This window comes from Vulpes vulpes, chromosome 5 (genome assembly GCF_048418805.1).
Source record: "Vulpes vulpes isolate BD-2025 chromosome 5, VulVul3, whole genome shotgun sequence".
In the NCBI taxonomy this organism is placed as follows: Eukaryota; Metazoa; Chordata; class Mammalia; order Carnivora; family Canidae; genus Vulpes; species Vulpes vulpes.
This window is the reverse complement of record NC_132784.1, coordinates 74,177,136-74,201,417: the sequence shown is the minus strand read 5'-3', so window position 1 is coordinate 74,201,417 and position 24,282 is coordinate 74,177,136. Positions and strand designations below refer to the sequence as shown.

General features: G+C 52.4%; 3 protein-coding genes across 28 annotated transcripts in view; 1 reads left to right on the top strand and 2 right to left on the bottom strand.

Moving 5' to 3' along the window:
• Positions 1-1,251: 1,251 nt before the first annotated feature.
• On the bottom strand, positions 1,252-14,339 carry NR1H3 (nuclear receptor subfamily 1 group H member 3). 14 transcript variants are annotated; one of them, XM_072758937.1, is made up of 12 exons: positions 14,273-14,339; positions 8,939-9,072; positions 8,309-8,455; positions 7,285-7,365; positions 6,634-6,822; positions 5,947-6,213; positions 5,517-5,725; positions 5,231-5,410; positions 4,984-5,083; positions 2,039-2,152; positions 1,731-1,825; positions 1,252-1,537 (listed from the first exon to the last, which is right to left on the bottom strand). In XM_072758937.1, exons 4-12 carry the CDS (start codon positions 7,325-7,327, stop codon positions 1,391-1,393), a joined length of 1,344 nt encoding a protein of 447 aa, XP_072615038.1. In that variant the 5' UTR covers positions 7,328-7,365; positions 8,309-8,455; positions 8,939-9,072; positions 14,273-14,339; the 3' UTR covers positions 1,252-1,390. The 14 variants fall into 14 exon arrangements, with proteins under 14 accessions (XP_072615038.1, XP_072615032.1, XP_072615037.1 ...); XM_072758931.1 differs by lacking the exon at positions 14,273-14,339 and adding an exon at positions 13,465-14,207 and having other exon boundaries at positions 8,309-8,510; XM_072758936.1 differs by lacking the exon at positions 14,273-14,339 and adding an exon at positions 13,465-14,207.
• Positions 14,291-24,254, top strand: ACP2 (acid phosphatase 2, lysosomal). Of its 2 annotated transcripts, none has more exons than XM_026004056.2 (11): positions 14,291-14,640; positions 15,226-15,321; positions 15,677-15,763; positions 16,786-16,938; positions 17,043-17,141; positions 17,222-17,311; positions 17,783-17,915; positions 18,683-18,765; positions 18,890-18,996; positions 19,120-19,295; positions 21,449-24,254. In XM_026004056.2, the coding sequence occupies exons 1-11, from the start codon at positions 14,527-14,529 to the stop codon at positions 21,580-21,582; spliced, it is 1,272 nt and encodes a 423-aa protein (XP_025859841.1). In that variant the 5' UTR covers positions 14,291-14,526; the 3' UTR covers positions 21,583-24,254. The 2 variants fall into 2 exon arrangements, with proteins under 2 accessions (XP_025859841.1, XP_025859842.1); XM_026004057.2 differs by lacking the exon at positions 14,291-14,640 and adding an exon at positions 14,715-14,854 and having other exon boundaries at positions 21,449-22,351.
• Positions 22,429-24,282, bottom strand: part of DDB2 (damage specific DNA binding protein 2) — a 39,701-nt gene continuing 37,847 nt past the window's right edge. For 11 of the 12 annotated variants that reach the window (XR_012001715.1, XR_012001714.1, XM_072758927.1 and 8 more), the window contains 3 exons: positions 23,343-23,507; positions 23,159-23,204; positions 22,429-22,849 (listed from right to left, as the gene is read on the bottom strand). Coding sequence is in view for 9 of the 12 variants with exons in the window: in XM_072758927.1 (XP_072615028.1) it covers positions 22,800-22,849; positions 23,159-23,204; positions 23,343-23,507 (261 nt within the window). In the remaining 3 variants the exon portion in view is untranslated. Of the gene's footprint in view, positions 22,850-23,158; positions 23,205-23,342; positions 23,508-24,282 lie in introns of those variants that run through there. The other variant, XR_003235811.2, reaches the window with a different exon arrangement.

Below are 24,282 nucleotides of genomic sequence, written 5' to 3'. Positions count from 1 at the left end.
GGCCGTACCATGCACCACGGGGGGACGGGGCTGCACCAAGCCGTCCGCTGAAGGGTGGAGCCAATCTCGGGAGAAAGGCGGCTACGCACACACCTATCCGTGGGGGAGTGGAAAGGCGACGGGGAGCGCTGGGCCGGCCCAGCGCCAAGCGTGCCACGGGGAGGACCCAAAGGGATACCTTTTGTGTAGGTTGCACAAAGGGGTTTTAATTTGACGTGGTGATAGAGCCCCTTTCGACGAACTGTGGATTAACGTGGAAGCGGCTTCTCAACATAAAACTGCTCCTGAGACTTTCTGAGCGTCACCCACACCTCAACCCCCCCCCATTGCCCACCCCCCCGCTAGCGGCTTGGAAGTGCCCGGCAGCCTGGGCTGCAAAGCCTGCGGGCCCGGAGGTGGAGCCTACCAACTCACGGACGACGGGGGGGGGGTGGGGGGTGGGAGCCGAGGCCGGAAGGCGTGGCCGCCGGCTCACCTACACGGGAGCGCGCAGAGCGCAGGGGGCGTGAACGGTGCCGCGGTACCCGCTGGGAAATGGAGTCCAGTCCCTCTGACAGCCCCAACCCTCCCCTGGCCTCAAGGCACTTTCCTTCGCGGTCTTCAGGGCCTGGGGCCCTACAGCACTGACTGTTGGGCCCTCCTTTTTTTTTTTTTTTTTTTTTAGGTACCAACGGAAAACCCGAGGCATTACGAGGGCACGCACGAAGACAGGTGCATGCATGGCTGGGGTGTTTGTGCTGAAAATTCACTCCCCTTCCCCCCTGAGAAAGAGAACCCTATCCCACCTGGATCATTAAAGGGGAAGGGGGCATCTAAGCCGCAGTAGGGCGGGCTTAGTTGAAGGAGGTCCCCTCTCACTGCCAAGGCTGTTACTGTGGTTTGTCTCCCTCTTAAGCGCTGGAGGCGGACCCTAAAGGTCGGTTCCACCCCAATGGCCATGCCCCCACCCGCAGGGTCCAGAAATAGTTTCTCTCATTCTATCTTCCTTGTGGTCTTTCTGTACACAGGGAGCCAGACCTATCAGTAAGGCAGCCCCGAGGCATTTATGGCTGAGCCACAGAATGACAGTGGAGAATTTCTCTTGGGGCCCTGTGGGGAAAACAGGAAGCGGTGGAGGCAGGACGGGCAGGGCCCTGGAGAACCTTGTGCAAAGTGGCCCCCAGATCCATTCACTTGGTTGGGTTCAGTACTGTCTTCAAATGGAGCACAGTGTTGGCAGGACCCTCACTGCCCAGCAGCCACAGACTCCCAACCCTTTGACTCTCCTTTAATGCCACAATGAGGATCTCCTTTGCCCAGCTCCCAGGAATGTTTGCCCTTCTCCATCTGCTTCACCTCTAGGAAGCAGGCAGGCGCCTCAGAAAACAGAAGATATGGGGGGGAAGAGCAGTCATTCGTGCACATCCCAGATCTCAGAGAGCAGCGGGGGAAGCTTTTTGTCCTGCAGGCGCAGTGCAAACACTTGCTCTGAATGGACACTGCTCAGTGTCCGGAGGCTCACCAGTTTCATTAGCATCCGTGGGAACATCAGTCGGTCCTGAGGGAAGGAGAGAGACAAGTATAGTGTCTGTCTCTCCCCAGGGAAGGGGGGCAAGGATAGGGGAATTGTGGGATGGGTAGAGAACTAGCTGTGCAAGATGTAGTCAGGGAAGGATACTTAAAGGGGAAGTAGGGGTGTCTGGGGATAAGCCTGTGGGGAGGAGAAAAGGAGGCAACTTGGGGAGACTCACATGGGGGTGGTGGATGGAGACGTAGGCATGCAGGGCCTCCACATAAGTGTGTTGCAGCCTTTCTACCTGGAGCTGGTCCTGCACATTGGGCCGGTCTATAGGTCACCAACAGAGGTCAGGAGCAGGTGTGGCCAGGGTCTCAGTGCCACACCCCAAATCACAACCCCCCAAATAGGGACATGCCCCACCCTCTCCCCAGGTAGCACAACAATGGAGGGCTCCCACTCCCACAATTCCTGCCCTGTGGGGCCTGCAGCCCCACTTGATGTAAGTCTCTTGCTCCTTTTCTCTTCTGCCCCTCATCGCACCTGCAGAGAAGATGCTGATGGCAATGAGCAAAGCAAACTCGGCATCATTGAGTTGCAGCTCATTCATAGCTCTGGAGAACTCGAAGATGGGGTTGATGAACTCCACCTGCAGCCCTGGGAAGGAAGAAGGGAGTGGGGCATGCAGCACCAGCAGCAGGAACTTCCTTCTCTCCTCCAACTCCTTAACTTATGGGAACTATTAGGAACTAAGAAGTCTCCAGGGCTCTGCTGGGTAACATTAGGCAAGTTTCTTTTCTAAGCCTCATCTGTGGGATGGGAATATCTGAACTTCTAAGACTGTTTTGACGGTTAAATCACAAAGCATGCAAAGCATGTATAGTGCTGTGTTTGTCACACAAGGAGGTACTGAGGTAAATGATAATACCTGCTATTACTGCAATTCTCCGGGGCCCCACATTACTAGAAATAGAAAAACCCTTGTTTTTGTTTTCAAAGAAAACTTTTTCACTGGCAATTGGCCTTATTTGAATACTAGAGATACGCCTCATGTTTCACGTCCCAGCAGGAACACAGCAATGTGGTTGAGGGCATGGACTGTGGCATTGGACTGCCTGGGTTTGAGCCCTGGCTTGGCCATTTATTAGGCTGTGTGACCTTACATAAGTTATCTAAGCTCTCTGGGCTTTGGTTTTTCCATCTGTAAAATGGAAGATAATAACAGCACCAACCTCATAATGAGTCCTTAGAATGGTAACTCCTATATAAGCGTTTGTTAAATAAATAATAAAACTTTAAAAATAGAACCAGTCTTTTTGCTGAGAGTGAAGTTCAACACACCTTGACCTAAAGTCATAACATCTAGAGCACACTTCTGCCATCACAAAGTCTCCCCACCCCTCCCTGTCCCCCAGGCTTTCTGATTTCTTTTAGCAACCATCTGCTAACTTTTCCATTTGAGGCTTTTTGATTAGTCACTTCCTGCACTTTCACCCTGATGTTTATCAAGTGTGTGTTGAGACATTTAATGGACAAGCGCCATTTTATAAAGCCTTTCTTGGTGAGGTGTTAAGCCTCAAATTGTGAACGGCCCCTTTGTACAGAGAGGATGAGTAGGTTCTGGAGTTGTGCTGTGTACCCTGCCAGGTCTGCTCACGCTTGCTGAATGGACACCCCCAGCACTGTACGTGCACATCTTTAGCTGTCCACTGCATGCAGCATATGGTAGTGATGTACAGAAGGACGGAGATCTGACAAAAGAGAGCCCCTGCTCCTCCTACCCAAGACCTCACTGACAAAAAAGAAATGAAAGGCAAACATGAGGGGCGCCTGGGTGGCTCAGTCAAGTGTCTGCCTTCCGCTTGGGTCATGATCCCAGGGTCCTGGGATGGAGCCCCACCTTGGGATCCTTGTTCAGTGGGGAGCCTGCTGCTCCCCCTGCTTGTGCTCTCTTGCTGTCAAATAAGTAAAATCTTTTTTTAAAAAAGGCAAACATGATGGTTCAAAACTGCTTATATAAATGAATCTATAAATAGGTGCATTCAGATGGCACAAGTCTGCAAGTGCTGAAGGAACACTCTTCACATGAGAATGGCAAAGGGTTTAGAAAGGAGGATGTTAGGAAGGATGAGGAGGAGACCATGCTTCAGAAGGGTTGGGGAAGCAGCATTTGGGGAACAGGCAGATAAAGGGAGCAAGGCTGGATTGTTAAAGCTGGAAAAAGTCCTCAAGTTGCCCCATTAGGTGCCTACACAATCCAGGGGCACACCTGGCACTACAGAAGGCAAGAGATGCCAATAGACCTCGGCCATACCCTGTTGTTTAAGGAAGCCTTTCTAGAAAGCTCACTGGATGGCCTGTGTGGGAACAAGAGGCACATGAGCTGGTCTGTGTCGCCAGAAAAAAGAGAGGACTTTATGAGTTCTGCCCTGGAAACCAGGACCTGCCAACCCTGAGAATGGAGACACAGCATGAGCCCTATTTTACAGACCCACTCACTCAGGTGTTAAACTACTCAGTCTCCTGCTGAGCTGAAGTTCTAGTCCCTCCAAAACCCTGTGAGCATTCCATTCTTTCCCACCACTGCCCCCCAATAACACAAACATTACCAGCAACTGAATATGAGGAAACCAACACTGCTTAGCCTGCAAGCAAGGAGCAAAGAGAAGTCCTGGGAACTAATTCTTGGAGAAAACACTCCAGGTGCAGCATGGGGATGGGAGTGTTCACTCTTATCCGAAAACTGCCCTACAATTGCCATGTTTCAGCTTCTCTTCCACAACTCATCAGAAAAAGCAACTGAAAAAGAGTAGGGGGGAAAATCAGTCCCCAAGATCCTCAAAAAGCACAACCAAGGCCATCAGTAGATACTAAAAGGCTCAGTGCAGTGCTTTTCAAGTTTTTTTTTTTTTCCTAGCTGTGAAATCTTTTCTTCAAGCAAAACATTATGCAGAAGCACAATATTAAATGGAGTTTCTTGGGACACCTGGGTGGCTCAGCGGTTGAGCATCTGTCTTTGGCTCAGGTCGTGATCCCAGGGTCTTGGGACCAAATCCCACATCAGGTTCCCTGAGAGGAGCCTGCTTCTCCCTCTGCCTATGTCTCTGCCTTTCTGTGTCTCTCATGAATAAATAAATGAAATCTTAAAAAAAAAAATGGTTTCTCGTTTGGCTAGAGAGGATGAAGGACATTCCTGTGTCACTGTTCCTCCTCTAAGGTGACACTTCTATGGAAGCCCCCACCCACAGGCCAGGCTCCTTGAAACACTGTGTGAAGACCACTAGGTAAATGCAACAGAGAACAGAAGTCTATTTGGATCAGCTGAGAGAGGCCTAACACCATTCTGACTTTCTATCTTGGAAAAACAAGTGGAACCTTCCCCGTACAGCCACCCAAAGCCTGGGCCTGTGTCTCTGTAGTCACTATGAGCCGGATGACAAGAAGTGTCTTTCCACCCCGCCCAAGCCATTTTTGATCTTGGTCCTTACCTGCTTTGGCAAAGTCTTCCCGGTTATAACTGAAATCCTTGAGGAACGTGATACTCTCACTCCCAGGGTTGTACCTCCGAGATGTCTCCAGAAGCATTACCTGCACACAAGCAGCAGACCTCAAACAGGGGCTCGGAAGGCCGGTCTTGGCACGGGGCACCTGCGCTCCCCACCCAGCTGTCTGGAAGCCCCTGCCAGAGACGGTCCCGCCTTGGTTCTCCCTTCACCCCTCGGCCTCGCCAGCCACCTCGATTGCAGAGGTCTTCAGCAGGGCGATTTGGTCCTCCCGGCTAAGCTGCAGGAAGCCAGGCAGCTGTTTGGCAAAATCAACGATCTCCTGCACAGAGACTATGGCCAGCTCGGTGAAGTGGGCAAAGCGCTGCTGACGGGCCTCTCGGCTCTGGGGATCTGGTGCCATGGGCCAAGGCTACCCAGAAGGGCAAGGATGGAAAAAATGAACTACACTGAGTCAGATATCAAGGAGCCAACCAGTGCTCTGAGCACAGCCCCCTTTCCCCAGTTCCCCTGGTTACCGTGACCCGAAGCCGGTCAGAAAAAGAGCGCCTGTTACACTGTTGCTGGGCAGCCACCAGCTTCTCAATCATGCCCCGTTGCTCTGGGCTGAGCTGGGGCAGGACTTGGGGAGGTGAGGACACCCTGGGGGGCATGGATGTGGCCTGAGCCTGTTCCTCTTCTTGCCGCTTCAGTTTCTTCAGGCGGATCTGCTCTTCTGACAAGACGCCTAAGGACAGGGTCGTGTGACATGAGGAGGGGAAATGAGCAGCCAGGATGGGGCAGAGGGGTGGTCTGAGGCTCCAGAAAAGCCGAGAGCATTGGGTAAAGGCAAGAAAGAGATACTAATCCATACTTAGGCCCTGCAGGCTCAGCTGCCTGTCTGGCCTCATACCCTGGCACCCCTTGCCCATCAGCCTCTTCCCCCCACTCCCATCCCCAGACACTCACACTCCTCCCGCATGCCAGCCTGGCGGCATTTTCGAAGGCGGCACTCCTGGCACTTGCGACGCATGTAGGTGTCCATGGGGCAGTGGCCCCCGCTGTGGCAGACGTAGCGTGCCCCTTTGATGACGCTGCGGCGGAAGAATCCCTTGCAGCCCTCACAGCTCAGCACATTGTAGTGGAAGCCCGAGGCCTTGTCCCCACACACACTGCACAGCTCATTCCCCAGCATTTTGGGGGCTGGCCCCTTTTTCCGCTTCTGTGGACGGAGCTCTGGGTACAGGGGAGAGCCTATTAATGTTCTTCTCCAAGGAAAAAGCTCGGTGCCCAGGTGGCCATGGCCCTTAGCGCCCAGTGACCTTTGTTCCCTTCACAGTAGGCTGTCTTGTCCGTTATGAGAAAGTAGGTCTCAGGTGCCAAGTGCTATACATCCTAGGTCCTGCCCGAACCCTTTATGTACATCGACCTCACAACCGTTAGCAGACACGTACTATTTACTATTTCCATTTCACAAATAAGGAAACGGGCTCAGAAAGGCCCAAAGTGGAGACAAAATTCACACCCGGATCAGTCGGGTCTAATAGAACCCGAAGCCTTTGGACTTAACCATGATCTTATAGGGGTAAATAGGCCCAAGGTACCCCTCGCAGATCCAGAGGGCCCCTACCGCCTCCGAATCCAACAGCTCCTCACCTGCAGATTCTGGAGGGGTATCCACTCCGGGGAGCAGGACAGTGGGCTCTGCTGCCTGCAGTCCTGCCCTCAGAGAGCCCCCAGCAGATTGGGGAGTGCCGGCTTCCTCCCCAAGGACGCAGTCATTGCCTCCCAGCGCCTGGCTGCTGGCATCCTGTGTGTCGAGCTCCCACAGCTCCGCTGCCGAGTCTGGGCCCCCCAAAAGAGAGGCACAAGGGGGTCTCAGGTCCCTCCCATCCCCTTCCTTCACGTTCTGGGAAACTGGAAACTTATCTCTACCCCTAGAGGGCAGCAAAATGCTGGCACAGGCTTCAGGACCCTGGGGTTTGTGCGGCTCTCGGGGCTGGTCACTTGTAGACCCCTGCATCTCAGGATGTTAACCCTCCTCCCCTTGAGGGGCTGGCGTGCGTCCACTGCAGAGCTCAGCGCTCTTCAAAGCCAGTGCTGGTAAGCACTAGACATGCCAGCTCTCCCCAGCAGCAAGCCCATGCTGAGAAGGACCGGCACCAGACCCACGGACAGGCAGTCCGGGCAGGAGGCAAGCAATACCAAAATCAACTCTGGGATGCCCTCCGGGGGATGGCAGGAGGCTGATTCCTGAGGGAGGAGAGGACCTGGGCCCTGAGTGCAGAGAGGGCTGGAGTGGCTTACCAGGAGAAGCGTCAGGCACAGGGGCCTCCAGCCACAAGGACATCTCTTCCTGGAGCCCTGGACATTACCAAGGAGGCTGTCCTGCAGGAATGACCCACATTACAGTCTTCAGAACTGGGCTCCTTTCTCGCCTCAGCAACCTTCTCTACCCGATCCTACGAGTACTAATACACCCGCTAACATTCACTCGCTGTGTATGTATCCAGCAGCCTGTGCTAAAGCTTTCTATGCCTTCCCCTAGATAAGCCTAGGATGTCATGGCTATTCTTATGCCCATTTTATAGATGAGGAAACTGAGGTTTAAAGAGATTAAGTAGGGACACCTGGGTGGCTCAACGGTTGAGCGTCTGCATTCCTCCCAGGGCACAATCCTGGAGTCCTGGGACCTAGTCCCACATCAGGCTCCTGCATGGAACCTGCTTCTCTCTCTGCCTGTGTCTCTGCCTCTCTCTCTCTGTGTCTTTCATGAATAAATAAATAAAATCTTTAAAAAAAGAGAGAGAGATTAAGTAAATTGCCTATTGCCACACAGTTAGGCAATGGTAGAGCCAAGATTCCAATTCTGGTCTCTCTGACTTCAAAGTCTTAGCTGTTGGCCACCTTGCCACCTTTTCTCCCCAGGGGCCCTTCCAGGCTATCACAGAGGGTTTGGGCACGTCTGCCCAGCTTCTCTCAGAGCCCTTCCCCTCACTCCAGGATGGGGGACAGCCAAAGTTGGCCAGGACTAGGGCATGGGATTGAGGCTCACTCTCCCAGTGAAACTCACTGCTTGTCAGACGCCCTCAGTGCTGTCACTTTCCAGGGCCCCAGCACAAACCTCCTGCCTCTAGGAGTCACTCCATCCCACAGCCAGGACCCCTTCCCCCAGAACCCCTTGGGAATTATTATCCTATTGCTGCCTGGGCTGCCATCACCATCATCATCCTTCGCTTCTCCCCAGAGACCCCTAAGTTCTACAGGGTGACCCCTTCCCACTCCAGACTCACACACAGAGCCCCAGGCCAGTGCTGAGGAGTGGACCCACCGAATCCCCAGGCCACCAGACTTCCTGGCTGGTGCAGTCTCTGGAGCCCCTTGCTGGGAGGGGAGGATGGTGCAATCCCTGGTCTGGAGGCCTCACGCTGGCAGAGTCGGAGCTGAGCAAGTGAGGGACGGGAGCCCCAGGGAAGTACTGTGGGGAAAGGCTGAGGGGAGGGACTGCCAAGGGGTCGGGCCACTTCTCCTTCCTGCTAGGCAGACCGGAGACAACTGACCAGAGCCCTGGCCGCCGTCCCCCACACCCAGGAGGCAGCTTCCCCACCATGGTGACTCCTCCCCAGCCTGCCCGCCCCCTCAGCCCAGCCTCACCCCTGCCCCCCTGCCCCCAACCATGACAGTCACATTTCCCTGTAGACCAGCCCAGTTCCACGTCTCTCCCCTTCCTCTCCTCACCCCGGTGGCTCTTAGCTGCTCTTACAGAAGGACTACCTACCAGGCACCCCTACCCCAATCCCGGCAGCCTTCAAAGTCGGTGTTCCCTCCCCTCCATAGACACCTCTTAGAGCAAAGGTCCAGGCACTGCCCAGAATTGCGACACCGAGCCCCAGCCTGCTTTCCCAGCCTCCCTCCTCCTCCTCTGCTTCTGGGATGAGGCCAAAAGGCTCTCCCCACTCACCCCAGGCCTCGGCCACACTGGTAGAACTCCAGGGGTGGAGAAGCAGGTGCTTATCCTCCCACGGTGTCTGAGTGTTGGTACCCTGCAGGGGGCCACCGAGATGTGAAGTGGCCAGGTGAAGAGCAGTGGCAGGCCTGGGATGGGGGTAGGGGCGGAGATGGCAGGTGACCCAGATGCCAGTCCACGGTGGACCCGGGAACATGTATGCAGGTTCTCACAACTGGGAATGGTTCCATCGACAGTGATGGTAGGTTCTATCCAGCGTCTGCTGAGACTAGAGCCATAGCTATCCTGCCTTGCTACCTAGAATGGGAGATCCATCCCCGAAGGTAGATACCATGTTTTATTGATTTTTATCTCCCCTGTAGCTCACAGAACAGGGCCTAGCACAGAGCAGGCAACAGAGTGGGTACTATGTTCCTGTTTGTTAAATGAATAAACAAGAAAAAGAATGATCCTCTTCCACACTTGTTAACTCTAGTCAGTTCCATCTCATCATGTTGATTTAGCACCTGAGCTCTGCGCTGATTTTGGATTCAAATCCTCCCTTTGCTTCTGTCTCTTAGTAGCTGTGTGATCCTGATAAGTTACATAATGTCTCTGAATCTGATTCCCTATCTTTATTTTATTTTTTTTTATTTATTTATGATAGTCACAGAGAGAGAGAGAGAGAGAGAGAGAGAGAGAGGCAGAGACACAGGCGGAGGGAGAAGCAGGCTCCATGCACCGGGAGCCTGATGTGGGATTCGATCCCGGGTCTCCAGGATCGCGCCCTGGGCCAAAGGCAGGCGCCAAACCGCTGCGCCACCCAGGGATCCCTGATTCCCTATCTTTAAAATAAGGGATGATGGGGATCCCTGGGTGGCGCAGCGGTTTAGCGCCTGCCTTTGGCCCAGGGCACAATCCTGGAGACCCGGGATCGAGTCCCACGTCGGGCTCCCGGTGCATGGAGCCTGCTTCTCCCTCTGCCTGTGTCTCTGCCTCTCTCTCTCTCTCTCTCTCTGTGTGTGTGTGACTATCATAAATAAATTAATTAAAAAAATAAAATAAGGGATGATAATTGTTTTTGCCATATAAGGTTGTCACAAGTAAATGCACATAGCACAAGGTGTGGCACATAGTAAGTGTTCAAGGGTAGCTGTTTTCACCTCCAATATTTTCAGCTATAGGTCTTCCCATCATCTTGAATCTGTACACTATTAACCTTCCAGGGCTTGTTTCCACATGCAAACTCCTCGCTATCTCCTTTGGTCCTTAAAGCAGCCCCAAGAGGGAGGGAGGGTAAGTAACAGGAGCACCATTTTTACAGAGTGCACTGAACTCATGGGATAGCCTTTTCCAAGACCACACACAGCTAGTGACCAAACTGGGGTCAGAATCCAGATGTCCTCACTCTAGTCCCTGTGCTCTTTCTCCTGTATCAGAGTCCAGGAATACTCTTGTCCGGTTGCCGCTCAGGTCTGCTGGACCAGTGAAGCACCAAGATGGAAGAAGCCAGGGCTGCAGTGGGAGGGACAGAGAGCCCTGGGGATGCTTCAGTCCAGATGTGGGAGGCGAGGAGCTGAGGTTACTGCTGGTTGTTCACCCCCTGCCCTGCTCCCAGTTTCCTGCTCACAGGCTCTTCCTGTTTTGCTGTGAACTCCAGTTCCCATGGGCCCCACATCAGAGGACAGAAGGACAGAAGGCCAGGGCAGGCAGCCAGAGGGATTGAAACAGATGAACAGGGCACCAGGGAAGAGAGGGAAAAGGGAGTGGACAGAGGCTGTGGAGGAACAGGATGGAGAAGGACGGGGAAAGCAGAAACAGAAAACGAACGTGGTGAAAGATGGGGAGGAAGCACGGGGTGGGGTGGGGGTTGGAGAGCAGAGACTGGAGAAGACAGCAGGCTGCATGATATTGCAAAATCTGCCCATGTATTCACTTTCACATTTCAGAAAAGCCCCTCTGACACCCCCCATCTCAAAGTTCTGCCTCCAGCTTTAGCTCTTGTTCCCTCTTATCACAAGGTCATCCCCTCATAAGACCACCCTTGTCTGAGCATCTCTGAGTCATGAGCACAAGGCTCTCCATTCTTCCTCCATGTGTCCCTTTCCTGATTTTCACAAGGTCCCAGCTGTCCTGGGAAAGTAGACATCAGGGACTCCAACCTCTGGGAGACTGCAACCATTCTGTCCCAGCACTCACATCATCCATCCAGTTCCCTCCTCCACCTTTCTCCACCCCCAGAAGCATCAGCGTAGAAGTATAGTCAGAGATGTCACTGCAACATTTGGTTATAAGGAATGTGGGATGGAATGTTACTCTGGGGCTTGATGACCTACCTTCTAGGAGGTGGGAAAAGCCTGTTTCATCTACTCCTGATCTGTAGCTCCCTCTCCTGATATCTTAGCCTCTCTGCAGCCCAGGACCCGAGACCACACACACCAGCCCATCTGGAGCCCTCTTGACAGAGGCTAGCGCCAGCTGCTCAATAAGCAGGTCAGGGCGCCATCTCCTCCAAGCCAGGGGGTTAGCTTGCTTTATCTCAAGTACAGGAGGGAGCATGACCAGTGCCTTACTGCCAGAGCTACCCTTTCAGGTTACAGGGTTCAGGAGCCTCCCCCACTGTGAAAAGGGAAAGGGAGAGGAAAACAGGAGAAGCCTAAAACCTGCTGGCACCATCTCCACAGTTTCTGCAGACCAACCACTGGGACTTCTCCCCCAAACCCGAGCAAGTAGTCAGATGATCAGCAGCTGGGGTCACATGTCTCGCTTTGCCAGATCCACCCCCACAAAATGGTCCCACTAGCCCACAGGTGTTAGGTGCAAAGCCTCCTAGTGCTACAGGGCTTTTCCTATGTTTCTTTGGCCCCTCGGGGATCTTAGCACCTTCAGGGATCTTCCAGGTCGTATTTGGGATCCCTAGAACCTCCAGAGGCTTTCCTTGTAGCAAAGGGAAACTTGAAGCAAAAATACAGGAGCACTTACCAGTTCACAGTCATATGTACTACTCGATAATTCCCCTGAAAGTACTCAAATTCCCATGAAGCAGGCTACAAGGAGGGACAGACTAGGGAAATGGATTTTTGCTCCCTCCTTCACCATTCTGGAAAGATGCAGAGTGTGGGGGTCATCTTGCAAGGCACTCAAACAACTTGTGCCCAACCTCCCGATCACAAAATAGAGAACTCAGGAATTTCTGCTTCCCAGGCTTGAGTTAAGAGATGATATACAAAGCAGAAAGGAGAAAAGTAACATTTACCTCCACATGTTTATCTTTGCATGTGTTATTTATCCTCATATATAACTCCAGGAGATAATTACTATCAAGTGGGCAAATATCAAGTTTGAATACAGGTAGAGCTGACTCAAAAGTTCAAACTCACACGAACAAAAAAAACACTTCACTCCATTACAAAAAATTGCCTCCCCAAAAGGAAAAAAAAAAAAAAAAAAAGGTCAACTCACCTGGATTTAGGTTTGCTTCTGACAACACAGAGTGCAACAGTGGTTTCCAAACCTGGCCTCATTTTCAGAGATTCTGATTTATTCAGCCTGGGGTAGGCCCCTGTATCTATCTACCTATCCATCTACATGCCTAGTTTTTTGTGTCTGTAGTTAGGAACCAAGGTATGGAGACCACAGAATCACCTGGTAGAAAAATATGCAGAAACTGGGAGCCAAGAAGCCATGGCTTACCTCTTGGTTCTACCACATACTTGTGGTATAATCTTCACGCTTCCTGGATTTGTTTTTCACTACAGAAATGAAATATCTGCTCCATCAATCCCTCCTACACAGGATACTTGCAGGCACAAAGGATTCAAACATACTTTAGCAAGTGGGAAGAAAAGCAAGAGATGAATTTGTTCTACTTGCCAAAATTTAGTGAGCCCAAGATTTATTCTGAAATCAGAAAGGTCTGGCTACATTGCAAGAAGAGTAAGGGATATATTAAAACAAACATTCAAGAACTCCCACTAAGACGCAGAATTTTGCCAATAAGCCATGCCCTAATCAACCCCACCAACGTGAAAAGGTTTCCTTTTTAAAGAATCTCTTTTATTGAAGGTATCTGGGGGCCACCAGATACATGGTTTAGCAATGCAGTTTGAGTAGCCAGCAAGAAAAAGTCCATTATGAAGACTACTTGACTGGGAATCAGAAAATATTGAGTTTTAATCCCTTCTCCTAAACTCTGTGACCCTGGACAAGTTCCTCATTCTGGGCTTGTTTCCTAATCCTTTAAAGTAAGGGGACTAGGTTAGATCCGGGATTCAGAGATGCTGACTTACGAAAACTACTGATGTTCTTCACGAGCCTCTTGAGATTACATGCAAAATTCCATTTGTGTGTGTGTGGACAGTTTTCTGGGACACGGGGGCAAATTTTCATTTGATTCATTAAAGGTGCTTGTGAGTAAGTAAGATTAAGAAACTATTTGCCTACCCATCCTTCAGCTCTCAATTTCTATTCGTTCTTTTCCTAACAACCCTGGAAGGTATATGTAAATAATCGCATCTGGTGTTCTAGGGCAAAATACTGACCCTGTTTTCTCCCATATCGTTCTGATCAGGTTTTCATTTCTCCAACCATCCGAGGTAGTTTTGCTTCCAGTGGGCAGATCTGCATCAAAGCATCCCAAAGGCCCGTGACTCTGGAGCTGCGAGGCACTCCGAGCTCAGTCACAAAGCCATGAGGCCAAATTGGCTGCACTTGGATCCTAACAGCCAAGGCCCAGGGCGTCTCTGATTCTATGGAAACTCCATCTTCTCCCACTTTTAAGCTATGCACCTTCCCCTTATCCCTGTATATATCCCCCCACCGGTCTGAAATTCCTCCCCCACGGATTCACTGCTTTGGTTTTGCAAAGTCTGAATGTACTGTGCAACACTTTCCTTTCCGAGGAGGCGTGATACGTTTCCAGGACATCCCAAAGTCGCAAGTGGACGGATGGAAGGGAAGGGAAAGGACTGGGAGGTAAAGTGAGAGGTGTCCTGGAGCTCTGCTCAAATGCACGAGCGGCAGGCTGCACTGGGACCAACCCCAAGGGCACAGGGAGTCCAAAGAACTGTTGACACGCTGTGCCCTGCACCAAACAGGGCTTCTCCCGGGGAACGGAGCCAGGGGCCAAGGCTCAAATTCCACCAGAAGGCAGGGGCGTGGAGAAGGGCGCCCTGCGCTTCCCAACCCTCGCCCCAATTCGGCAGCCGTTCTGGCTCTGGGCTGAGGCCCGGCGGCACCCCGGCCCGAGGGGGCGCTCGCGCTCCCAGCCACTGTCCGGCCCGCAGCAGGCGCCACCTCGTTACAGGGTCTCCGTGGCCGAGGCCCACCCGAGCTCGGGGCTCTCTTTACCAAGACGAGGTCTCCAGCGCCTTCGGCCCTGCGAGCCCGCGCCACACTCCCACGCTCCTCCGCCGCGGCCGCCTCGCGGACCTCCCACACGCATTCCCTCCCAAGTCCCTCCAGCTCCCACCATCTCTGCCCCTCCTTCAGCAAGATGGCGGCGAAGGCACTTCCGGCGTGTGTCCTGACGGGTGCGTCCGGGCGGCAGCTGGAGGTGCCACGCAGCGGGTTCCGGCCTCTGTGCCGCTGAGTCTCTAGCGGCGATGGCGGGCGGGCCGTTTGCGTGGAGCGGGGCGGCTCTGCTCCAGCTCCTTCTTGGCGCGAACCTGCTCGTGGTGCCACCCACCCAGGCCCGGAGTCTGCGCTTCGTCACCTTGGTACCGGGAGCCGGGGTGGCCCGAGGGCTTGCCCGAGCTGGAAGGGCACAGGCCCGCGGTGGGAGGGAGGGGCGGGGCTTGCGCTGGGTCGGGGTCCCCCGCGGAGCTGCAGCGGGTGCAGGGGGAGACGCCCGGCCTGGAGGGTGGGGGCCGGGTTATTTTCGGGGGCAGGCCGGGGGTCCGGAGTTGTCTCGTCTCGCAGGGCATAGGTCAGGTGAGCCTGTCCTGGGGCAGGCATGCTGCAGAACCGTAAAGAGACCCTCCCTTAATCAAGCCTTTGGTGATTTCCAGCACCCCACCCCCACCCACACCCCGCCACTTGCATCGCTTTCGTTTCTCTCTTCCATTTCCACCTGTATCTTTGGCTTCGCCTATGGTCTCTCCAAGTGGCGTTGGTTGGCCAAATTGGAATCTCTGGAACCCGCTCAAAGTTACTGACTTCTAAGTCCGGGGTCTTTTGCTGTGCGTAGACTTAAGGCTTCCCAGAGGGAGTAGGGCTTCCCTCCCCAACAGCGGGCAGAGGTGGGCCTTGGGTCCCCATCTAGGAACCTTCTGACCTGTAGGCAAACCCTTTTCTTTCCTCAGCTGTACCGACATGGAGACCGTTCGCCAGTGAAGACATACCCCAAGGACCCCTATCAGGAAGACGAGTGGCCTCAGGGGTTTGGGCAGCTAACCAAGGTGGGTCAGAAGCCAGACACACACAGACACACACACACACACACACACACACACACACACACCGCCCCCAAGGTGGGGCTGTAGGATGAGTGATCTCTGGAGCTTGCTACAGAACTTGGGGCCTCACCACATTGTCATTTCCCACGTGGGTGCTGACTTTGACTGGATTTCTTAACCTTACTGTCCTCTGTACCCAGGACAGGTGCCATACACAGGCCACTTAGTAAATGACATCTGTGATCAGATTCATCCACTCCTACTTCCAGCCAGGGGAAATTTGGAAAGCAACAGTGCCTAAGCCCTGCGGGACTTGCGAGCAGTCCCTTTCCTCTTAACCCTTGGGTTGTGCCCACAGGAAGGGATGCTACAGCACTGGGAGCTGGGCCAGGCTCTGCGGCAGCGCTACCATGGCTTCCTCAACACTTCCTACCACCGGCAAGAGGTAAGGCTGGGAGCTCGAGAGGCAAGAGGAATAGAATCTGCCCTTCTCACCCTCTGCCCTCAGGGAGCCTGGGGCACTCTGGCCTCCTTCCATGCATTTTTTATTACAGCTACAGGACAAGGCATCCAAGAGCTGCGTAGAACATAGTCACAGATGCCAAGTTGCCCTTCCTTGACTTGGAAAGGGCAAAATTGATCAAGCATCCAAACTGAGGATTGAGGGCCTGGCAAAGTCTTTTCTGATACTGTCAACCTGGATTCTTCGTCCAAGATGCTTATTAAGTACCTACTAAGGGCAAAGCGCTGTGCTACCACTTTGCATGAAATGGTGCACCACACAGATATGATCTCTGTCTTCGTGGAGCTTGGAATGTAGCGGGGGTGACACACAATAAACCACACAGGGCTAGGAGATAAAGATAGCAGGGATCACATGTAGAGGAGGCGTGTCAGGGAAGATTGGCAAGTGTGCTGGCTTCCTTGAGGCCCTCTCCTACCCCAGGGATGGGGAGAGCTGTTCCTCTGGTTATTGCTGTTGGCTACAGACATCTTAAAGAGTCTCTTGATGCTCTTTGTCCCTTGGGGGCCAGCTCTCTCCTGCTCTTGCCCTTCCCCACTGCTTCCTCCTCCCTTTGCACAAGCAATTATCTCCGTTCCCTCCCTGCTCTCTAAGCCACTTTATAAAGGGTTGTGTGTGGTTGAGGCAGTTTCTGCCCTCCAGGACCCCTGGTAGAGATAGGGAGATGGGCGTTGTTAGAAAACCAGACAGACAGACGTGACAGCCCGACTGACTAAGCATTTGGGACTGGGAGGGCATTTGAACTAGAGCCATCCCCTCAGGAGTTCTTCACAGCGGGGTGGCAGCTATAGCCCCTAGCTGAGTGCTTGGGCCAAGGAAGGCCAGAGAGCGGGAGAGGGCCACAGTTTGCTGGTAGCCATCAAGAACAGGTTCTCCCCTTCCAGCCCCACGACAGGGCCAAAGCTCCCCTCCCCACTCAGGTGAATCTGGTGTCATCTCTGCAGGTTTACGTGCGAAGCACAGACTTTGACCGTACTCTCATGAGTGCTGAGGCCAACCTGGCTGGACTCTTCCCTCCCAACGGCATGCAGCGTTTCAACCCAAATATTTCTTGGCAGCCTATCCCCGTCCACACTGTGCCCATCACTGAGGATAGGGTAAGACTGGCCGGCCCCCCTCCCTGGAGGCGGTGAGAGGGACAACGCTGGCCATGGGCCTGCTGATCCCCAACTCCTTCTCTTTCCCCTGCTTTGGTCTGCAGCTGCTGAAGTTCCCATTGGGCCCGTGTCCCCGATATGAGCAGCTGCAAAACGAGACCCGACAGACACCAGAGTATCAGAATGAGAGTGTTCAGAATGCAGTGAGTGGGGCTGAAGTGGGGATCACCACCCTGGTCCTTTCCCTCAGGGCAGTACTGATCCCCAGGTCCGTTTCTCCTAGCAATTTCTGGATATGGTGGCCAACGAGACAGGGCTTACCGACGTGACACTGGAGACTGTCTGGAATGTCTATGACACACTCTTCTGTGAGGTGAGCCCACTTAGTGTCCCCGGTATGAGCTCTCTTCCCTCACACCTCAGCAGGCCCAGGTGACCAGGACAAGTAGCGTACAGTGTCTGGATACCATTTCCACCGGGGAGGTCCAGACAGGCTGCTTCTTGTGAAACAAAGGAATTTCCCTCATGGGTGAAAACCTCAGAGTGGGAAATGGTTCATGACTTGTCAGCAGTTCTTGCCTCTCTCCACCCAGAATTCTCATGGTATCCGACTCTATCCTGCTGAGTCACGCTTTTTGTGCCTGAGCTGCCTTCCCTGTGTCCTGTCCACCATGTGTCCTGGTTCCAGGCCCTCAGCCTCACCTCTCCTCTCCTCTCCTCCCCTCCCTCCCTCCCTCCCTCCCTCCCTCACACACACAGGCACCTTCCCGCTGGGGAAGAGAGCTGTCCCCGGAGAGGCTCTGGCCTAGGCCTGGGGAGCTAACCTGCCCGCTGCGATACACAGCAAACACACGGGCTGGTCCTGCCACCCTGGGCCTCACCCCAAACCATGCAGCGTCTGAGCCGGCTAAAGGACTTCAGCTTCCGCTTCCTCTTCGGGATCTACGAGCAGGCAGAGAAGGCCCGGCTTCAGGGGGGTGAGTGATAAGAGCAGCGTGTCATTTCCCCATCAGGACTCCACAGCATTAAAAATCTGTTCTGGAGGGTTTCTCACACACTTAACTTCTCTACCTATAGTGCTCTCTGCCCCTTCAAAACCAGACCTCCCATTAGCCAATGAAGTCTCCCCAGCCCTCCAAATGCTTAGCGCCTCTGTCGCTGTAGAGCGACCACTGTCAAGTTTGTGTGCTTTTTTTCCCCTACCATTCATATTATTAAGTGTCACCTGTCAGAAGACCCTCTGTCTCCCCTTAAACGAATTCCTCCCTCCAGAGAACCACTGAGGGCCACTTGGCAAGAAGGCTGAGAGTCACACACGTGCCAGTTTTCTGATGGGAGCACCCAAGGGAGGGCTGGCCATTAAACCTTTGCGAGCCTGCATGTGGCCGAGCTCCCGTACACGCCACTGTCTCGCATGTTCTGAAGCAACCTTAAGTTTATATTTGTGCCAGACTGGAGTGATTGTTTAGATGTGAGCAGGGCCTGTGTAGCTCATTTATAAATGGGCAGGTCTTTATTATTGGTGTTGAAATACCAATACCTTGTTTTATCTCATTTCCATTTGTAAATGTGAAAGTTCTGAGAGAAGAGGGGTGCTGGAGAATTGGCTGCGTGGTTCCCATCCCCCCTCAGAGTGCGCAGGTGATCAGACTCAGGACTGGCAGAGGGTAAAGGGCCACAGACAGGTCTGACCAGAAGACAGGGGTATCTGGAGCCTCTGTCACGGAGGACTGTTCTCCTTCAGGAGTTCTGCTGGCTCAGATACGGAAGAACCTGACCCTGATGGCAACCTCGTCCCAGCTCCCTAAGCTGCTGGTTTACTCTGCGGTAAGCTCCCATAGTCCCCAGCTGCTGATGTCCAGCAAGGAGCTAGATTTCTTCTTCTCTCTTCAGTGCCTGGGCATGAGGGTTGAGGGGAGAGTAGCACTGACAGGGGGCTCCCCTCTCACAGCATGACACCACCCTGGTCGCTCTGCAAATGGCACTGGATGTCTACAATGGGGAACAAGCCCCCTATGCCTCCTGCCACATATTCGAACTGTACCAGGAAGATAATGGGTGAGTGGGGCTACCGGACGGTCTGCCTTGGGGAGGGGCACCAATGTGGTGGCTGTGGGCAGCCCAAGGACTCGGTGACAGGCCCACTGAGTACCTTCCGTCTCGTCTCCCATCGATCCTCAGGAATTTCTCAGTGGAGATGTACTTTCGGAACGAGAGTAACAAGGCTCCCTGGCCACTGATCCTGCCTGGCTGCCTTCACCGCTGCCCATTGCAGGACTTCCTTCACCTCACAGAGCCTGTTGTGCCCAAGGATTGGCAGCAGGAGTGCCAGCTGGCAAGTGGTCCTGCGGACACAGGTGAGCTGCTGCCTGACTCTGCTGCTGATGTCCCAGAACGACTTTCAGTTCCTACCCGCAAGTCTCTGGAGAGCTGCTGCACCTCTAGCCATCTGACTCACTTCCCTAGACAGTTTACTTCCCCACCCTGAGACCATTCCTCACCTTCTCCCTATCCCTCTTTCTCAGGCAATGCCCTCTCTTCTCATATCACTGAGAAAATAATGGTGTTCAGGAAAGCCTGGGCTCATCCTCCCACCAGCAGATCTTCTAGCTTACTTGCTGGTGTAACCCACTACCTAAGGCCAACAACCTCTCCATTTATGCTCTGGATCTATCTTTTCTCACTTCCATAGGGACTTGTGGGGCCTCCGCGTTTCCTGTCTGCTAGGTCAGTTACATCTAAAAGTCTAACTAAGATCTCTCAGTGCCCCATCTTTCTCCAGCCACCGCTCTGTCGGTTTCCTGTGAAAGTGGAATCCTGCAGATTTGCCTAGACTCTGGTTTCGCTTTTTCAGTGCCTGTTCTGTCAGACTCACAGTAGATAGGCTTGTGTCACCTAGTTCAGTGAAGCCTTTCGTAAAGGATCAATGACCCTCTTATCAAAGCCAGTGACCAATTCTTAGCTTCTCTCCTCTCTCAGGAGCATGATATAATAGACTCTTCTGTCTTGGCTTTCTCTGGTTTTTCTTCTGACTTCTAGGTAGCTTCCTGACTGGCTTTTTCTCCCCACCAAACAATGGAGGGCCCAGGTCTCATCTTGGCCCTTCTCCCTCAGTGCCCACTCCCAAGGTGATCCCATCGAACTTCATGGCTTTACATAGCACTTCCATGCAGAGTTCATGCTTTGATGACTCAGATTCGTAACCTTTTCTCTGAGCTACGGATTCACATATCTAGCTGCTAACTTGAGGTCTCTCCATGGAGGTCAACTAGAACATCTCAAAATTGGTATGTCTGAAACCAAATACTCTTAACCCCCAAATCCACCCTTACTTCAGACTTGTCCATCTTAGCAAATGCCACATGAGTCACCCAGTTGCATAGTGTAACCCTATGAGTCATCTTGAATACCATCTTTCCCAGATCTCACATCCAGTCCACTAGCAGATCCTATCAGCTTGATCTTTAAAATACATCCTCCTGGGATGCCTGGGCGGCTCAGTGGTTGAGCGTCTGTTTTCAGCTCAGGTCATGATCCTGGGGTTCTGGGATCGAGTTCTGCATAGGGCTTCCCACAGGAATCCTGCTTCTCCCTCTGCCTATGTCTCTGCCTCTCTGTGTCTCTCTTGAATAAATAAATAAAAATTAAAAAATAAATAAAATGCATCCTCTTGCCTCCCTGGTATGATCCTCCATCACTTCTTGCCTGAACTACAGAAAATCTTCCTAGTGTTCCTTCTGATTTTCTTGTCCCTACCAGTCTCAGCACTGCAGAGTTAATTTTAAAAAATAAAAATAAAAATAGGGGATCCCTGGGTGGCTCAGTGGTTTAGTGCTGCCTTCAGCCCAGGGCATGATCCTGGAGTCCCAGAATCAAGTCCCGCTTTGGGCTCCCCAGAGGGAGCCTGCTTCTCCCTCTGCCTGTGTCTCTGCCTCTCTCTCTGTGTCTCTCACAAATTAATAAATAAAATATTTTAAAATAATAAAAAATAAAAATAATAAGTCAATTCACATCACTACCCTTCTCAGAATCTTGCAGTGGCTTTCCATGATGTTTGGACAAAATACAAGTTCTTCCCTGTGGCCTTCAAGCGCTTCTTGTCTGATCTTCTGCTCTGATCTGCTTGCTCCTCACTTACCCTGCTATAGTGATAACTGATTTTGTAGCTGATCCTAGAATTTGCCCAACTTATTTCCACATCAAGGAAATTCTGTACTGGCTTTTGTCTGCCCATCCCCTCTGCCCTTGCCCCAAGACCCGTTTCTCTCAGGTTCAAGTGTCTCAGTAACTCCAGGTGTCTGGTTAAATTGTCACTTCCTCAGTGATGCCTTCTCTGACTAATGTACCTTTCTATCCTTTTCTCTTTAGTTTGTTTTCCTTTATATCATTTGTCACTAATCTGCGCATGTCTCCACTGTAAGAAGAGCACCTGGCATATGGTAGATGATCCAGTATTTGTCGGATGAACACTGATACGACCTTTCTCTCCCCCACCCCATCCCATGCCCAGAGGTGATCGTGGCCTTGGCTGTGTGTGGCTCCATCCTCTTCCTTCTCATAGTGCTACTCCTCACCGTCCTTTTCCGGATGCAGGCCCAGCCTCCCGGCTACCGCCATGTCGCAGATGGAGAAGATCATGCCTGACAACCACTCAGCCCCCTTCCCTCTGCCTCCTAGGGGAGGTGGGCTGGGCCCTTGCTCCTGACTCTTGCTGCTCCCCAGCCCATGGACAGGAGACCCTGGGTTGGCCTTCCTCGGATTACCCCAGCCTAGACAAACAAGTGATACTTGGCTTGGCCCATGGCACCCATCACTTAGCATTCGTGTGCCTCACGTTTACCAAGTACTGTGTTGGACTTTGGCTCTCTCCAGACAAGATTTGCCTCCACCATGCTTACTAAGGACCAGAAGTGTAAACAAGCAAGTTTCACTCAGGACCTGGGATTGACAAACTGAAGGAGTTAGCACTTGATCTGCCTCGCCCCCACCAATCAAGCCGTGCTCTCTTCTAGCCCAGAGTCTTCAGCAAATCGTTCAGAGGACACAGTTCTGCACCCCAGTGTTTATTTTAGTGGAAAGTACTGCACAATTCTGGGAGTATAAACACTGGCTGCCAGGGAATGGGATCATGCAGAGGCCCACTGGCCAAGTTTTCCTTTGTCTCCCTGAAGGCACCATTAGACATAATGCTTCAGGCATCTTTGTCACCCTGCAGCTGGAGCAGGTCAGAAGGGTGTTTGTCGGGGGAGGGGGGGCATGAGTTGCAGTATAGTTATGACACTACCGATCCCTTTTGGCTACGTCGGGGTCTTTGGGGACCAGAGGTGAATGCAGGTTGTGAGCTGGACAGCTTGTGACTGTGGCCCAGAATAGGGCTAAGGCAGCTTCCAGAGAATGAAAGTTCTAGACTCTGTTTCTGTGCCTTTTTTTGGTTTGGGGGACGCAAGGAGCCCTCTGATTAGGTCAGTGCTAGAAGATCCACTCACAGGCTCAGTTGGGTATGGTTTTATTAGCCATGTCAATAGTGAGCACAAACTGAAAACCACTACCTTATCACTCCATCACTGCACGTCAAACATAGAAGAGTACCTTCGCTCCAAGAGAAGCCTGGCTCCAGGCTAGATACAGCAGGGGCCCTTGGGGCACCTGGGGCACCAACTCTGGAGAAGTTTCTGGAGCTGAGTCCAGAGCAGTAACGTGCCAGTGTCCCAGTCCCATAGTGTCCCATGCCACAGTGTCCCTGCTCCAACCCTAAGACTTGGATACCTTTGGCCCTTTTAATACACAGCCGCCTCTTCTTACAGGATTTGTCCTCAGGCAGCTCCAAGCTCTTGCTTGGCCCACACCTTCATTAGTGTCTCTCATGGCCGCATCCTGGCTTCCTCCTGGCTCCAAATGAGAATGTGATAACCTAGGAGGAGTGAGACCAGTCTGACTCTCACCTTCTGTTATTAGACTCTGAGAACTTGGGGCTGGCCCAGGGAACCTAGGGCTTGGTAAGGAAACCAGGACACTGGACAGCAGCCAGGCACTGTCACAACCAAGACAAAGCAAGAGGCATGGAGGGTCTAGGCCAAAGCGTCCACTGTCTCCTGGAAATCTTCTTTCCTGCCTCCTACCCTGGGGTGACTGGCAGGGCTAAGCTGAGGAGAGCCTGCACTCAACATTGGGGAGTAGAGTAGGGGCTTGGCCAGTCTGAGATACAACCTGCTTCACTCACCCATCACAGAGGCCAGCGTGTCCCCCATAGGATTGAACTCATTGAGCTGCAGAGACAAGGGTGTAAGCATGAGGAGGTGAGATATTGGGAGAAGAGGACATGATGGCTAATCTGGTCATTTTTGGCCAGCTAAGGTAGGTTGAATCCCTGCTTCCCCCCCATCATTTGAGGGCCCAGACCTTACCGAAATGATACCAGAAGATTCTGGGTCATAGAGCTGATACATCATCTTCCCTGAGCTTCCGTCAAACACATCAATCGTCCTTAATTCGTGAGGGGTACAGCTTTTGAAATTGGGATCTGGGTATCGGCCCACGACAATGAGGTTGTACCGAGGATGCCAGGTTGCCTAGGAGATGGAGAGTTGTCATGAGAGCAAATGCAGAGTACTGTCAAGAGGGACCTCAGAAGTATTCTTTGCCACTCACAATTGTTGATACAAGTGCCAGCAATTTAATAATGGAAGTAAGACCCACATGAAACTACAAGAACAGCTTTCAAGTGCATGTACATCTACCATTCCACATTTTTAATCCCAAATTGGCCTCTCTGGACCTTGGGACACCTTCAGGCCTTCTCTCTTATATTTCCTGAGATCATACCAATCGATAGATGTTTGAACATCAGCTTGACCATTAACCAAAGAGGTAGGCCTCCAACCAAGCAAAAAGTCTCTGGTAACCAAAACCAAAAGTAGGACATAAATTCTGAAGTAATCCCACTACTGTCCCTCCTCGATCAATGTGAATGAAAGAGTTGAGCAGAAAATGGCTAGTGGCCAAGAAAGGGAAGGAAACCTATGTTCCCCAGATGATCCCACTCAAAACAAATCTGGCAGTGATTCGGAATGACAGAATCAGATGGGGGCTTTCCTAAGAAATCGCAAGGAAGTTTTGAAGGAGGAAAGACATGGTTAGCAGGAAGGAGAAAGTTGGTACAAGTCCCGCCTGGGAAGCTGGAGATTGTCCTCGCCAGACACGAAGTGGGAAATGACACATGCATGAGTGGGAACCAGCCAGTGAAGAACCCTTGTTAAGAGCTTGGATTTGACTTGAGGTATGTGAGAGCCGCTCTAAGATTAAACGATCACCGTTGACATAGTGCTTCCCAGGCACTAGCCATGT

Bases quoted from the DNA above. Each gene is read 5' to 3' on its own strand.
- NR1H3 (XM_072758937.1), bottom strand. From the start codon at position 7,327: ATGTCCTTGTGGCTGGAGGCCCCTGTGCCTGACGCTTCTCCTG. The intron at 6,214-6,633 runs GTGAGGAGCTGT...CCCTGTACCCAG, and splicing joins TACCCCTCCAGAATCTGCAG to AGCTCCGTCCACAGAAGCGG. The intron at 5,084-5,230 runs GTGGCTGGCGAG...GCTTGTGTGCAG, and splicing joins TGAAGACCTCTGCAATCGAG to GTAATGCTTCTGGAGACATC.
- ACP2 (XM_026004056.2), top strand. From the start codon at position 14,527: ATGGCGGGCGGGCCGTTTGCGTGGAGCGGGGCGGCTCTGCTCCAGCTC. The intron at 16,939-17,042 runs GTAAGACTGGCC...TTTGGTCTGCAG, and splicing joins TGCCCATCACTGAGGATAGG to CTGCTGAAGTTCCCATTGGG. The intron at 19,296-21,448 runs GTGAGCTGCTGC...TCCCATGCCCAG, and splicing joins AAGTGGTCCTGCGGACACAG to AGGTGATCGTGGCCTTGGCT.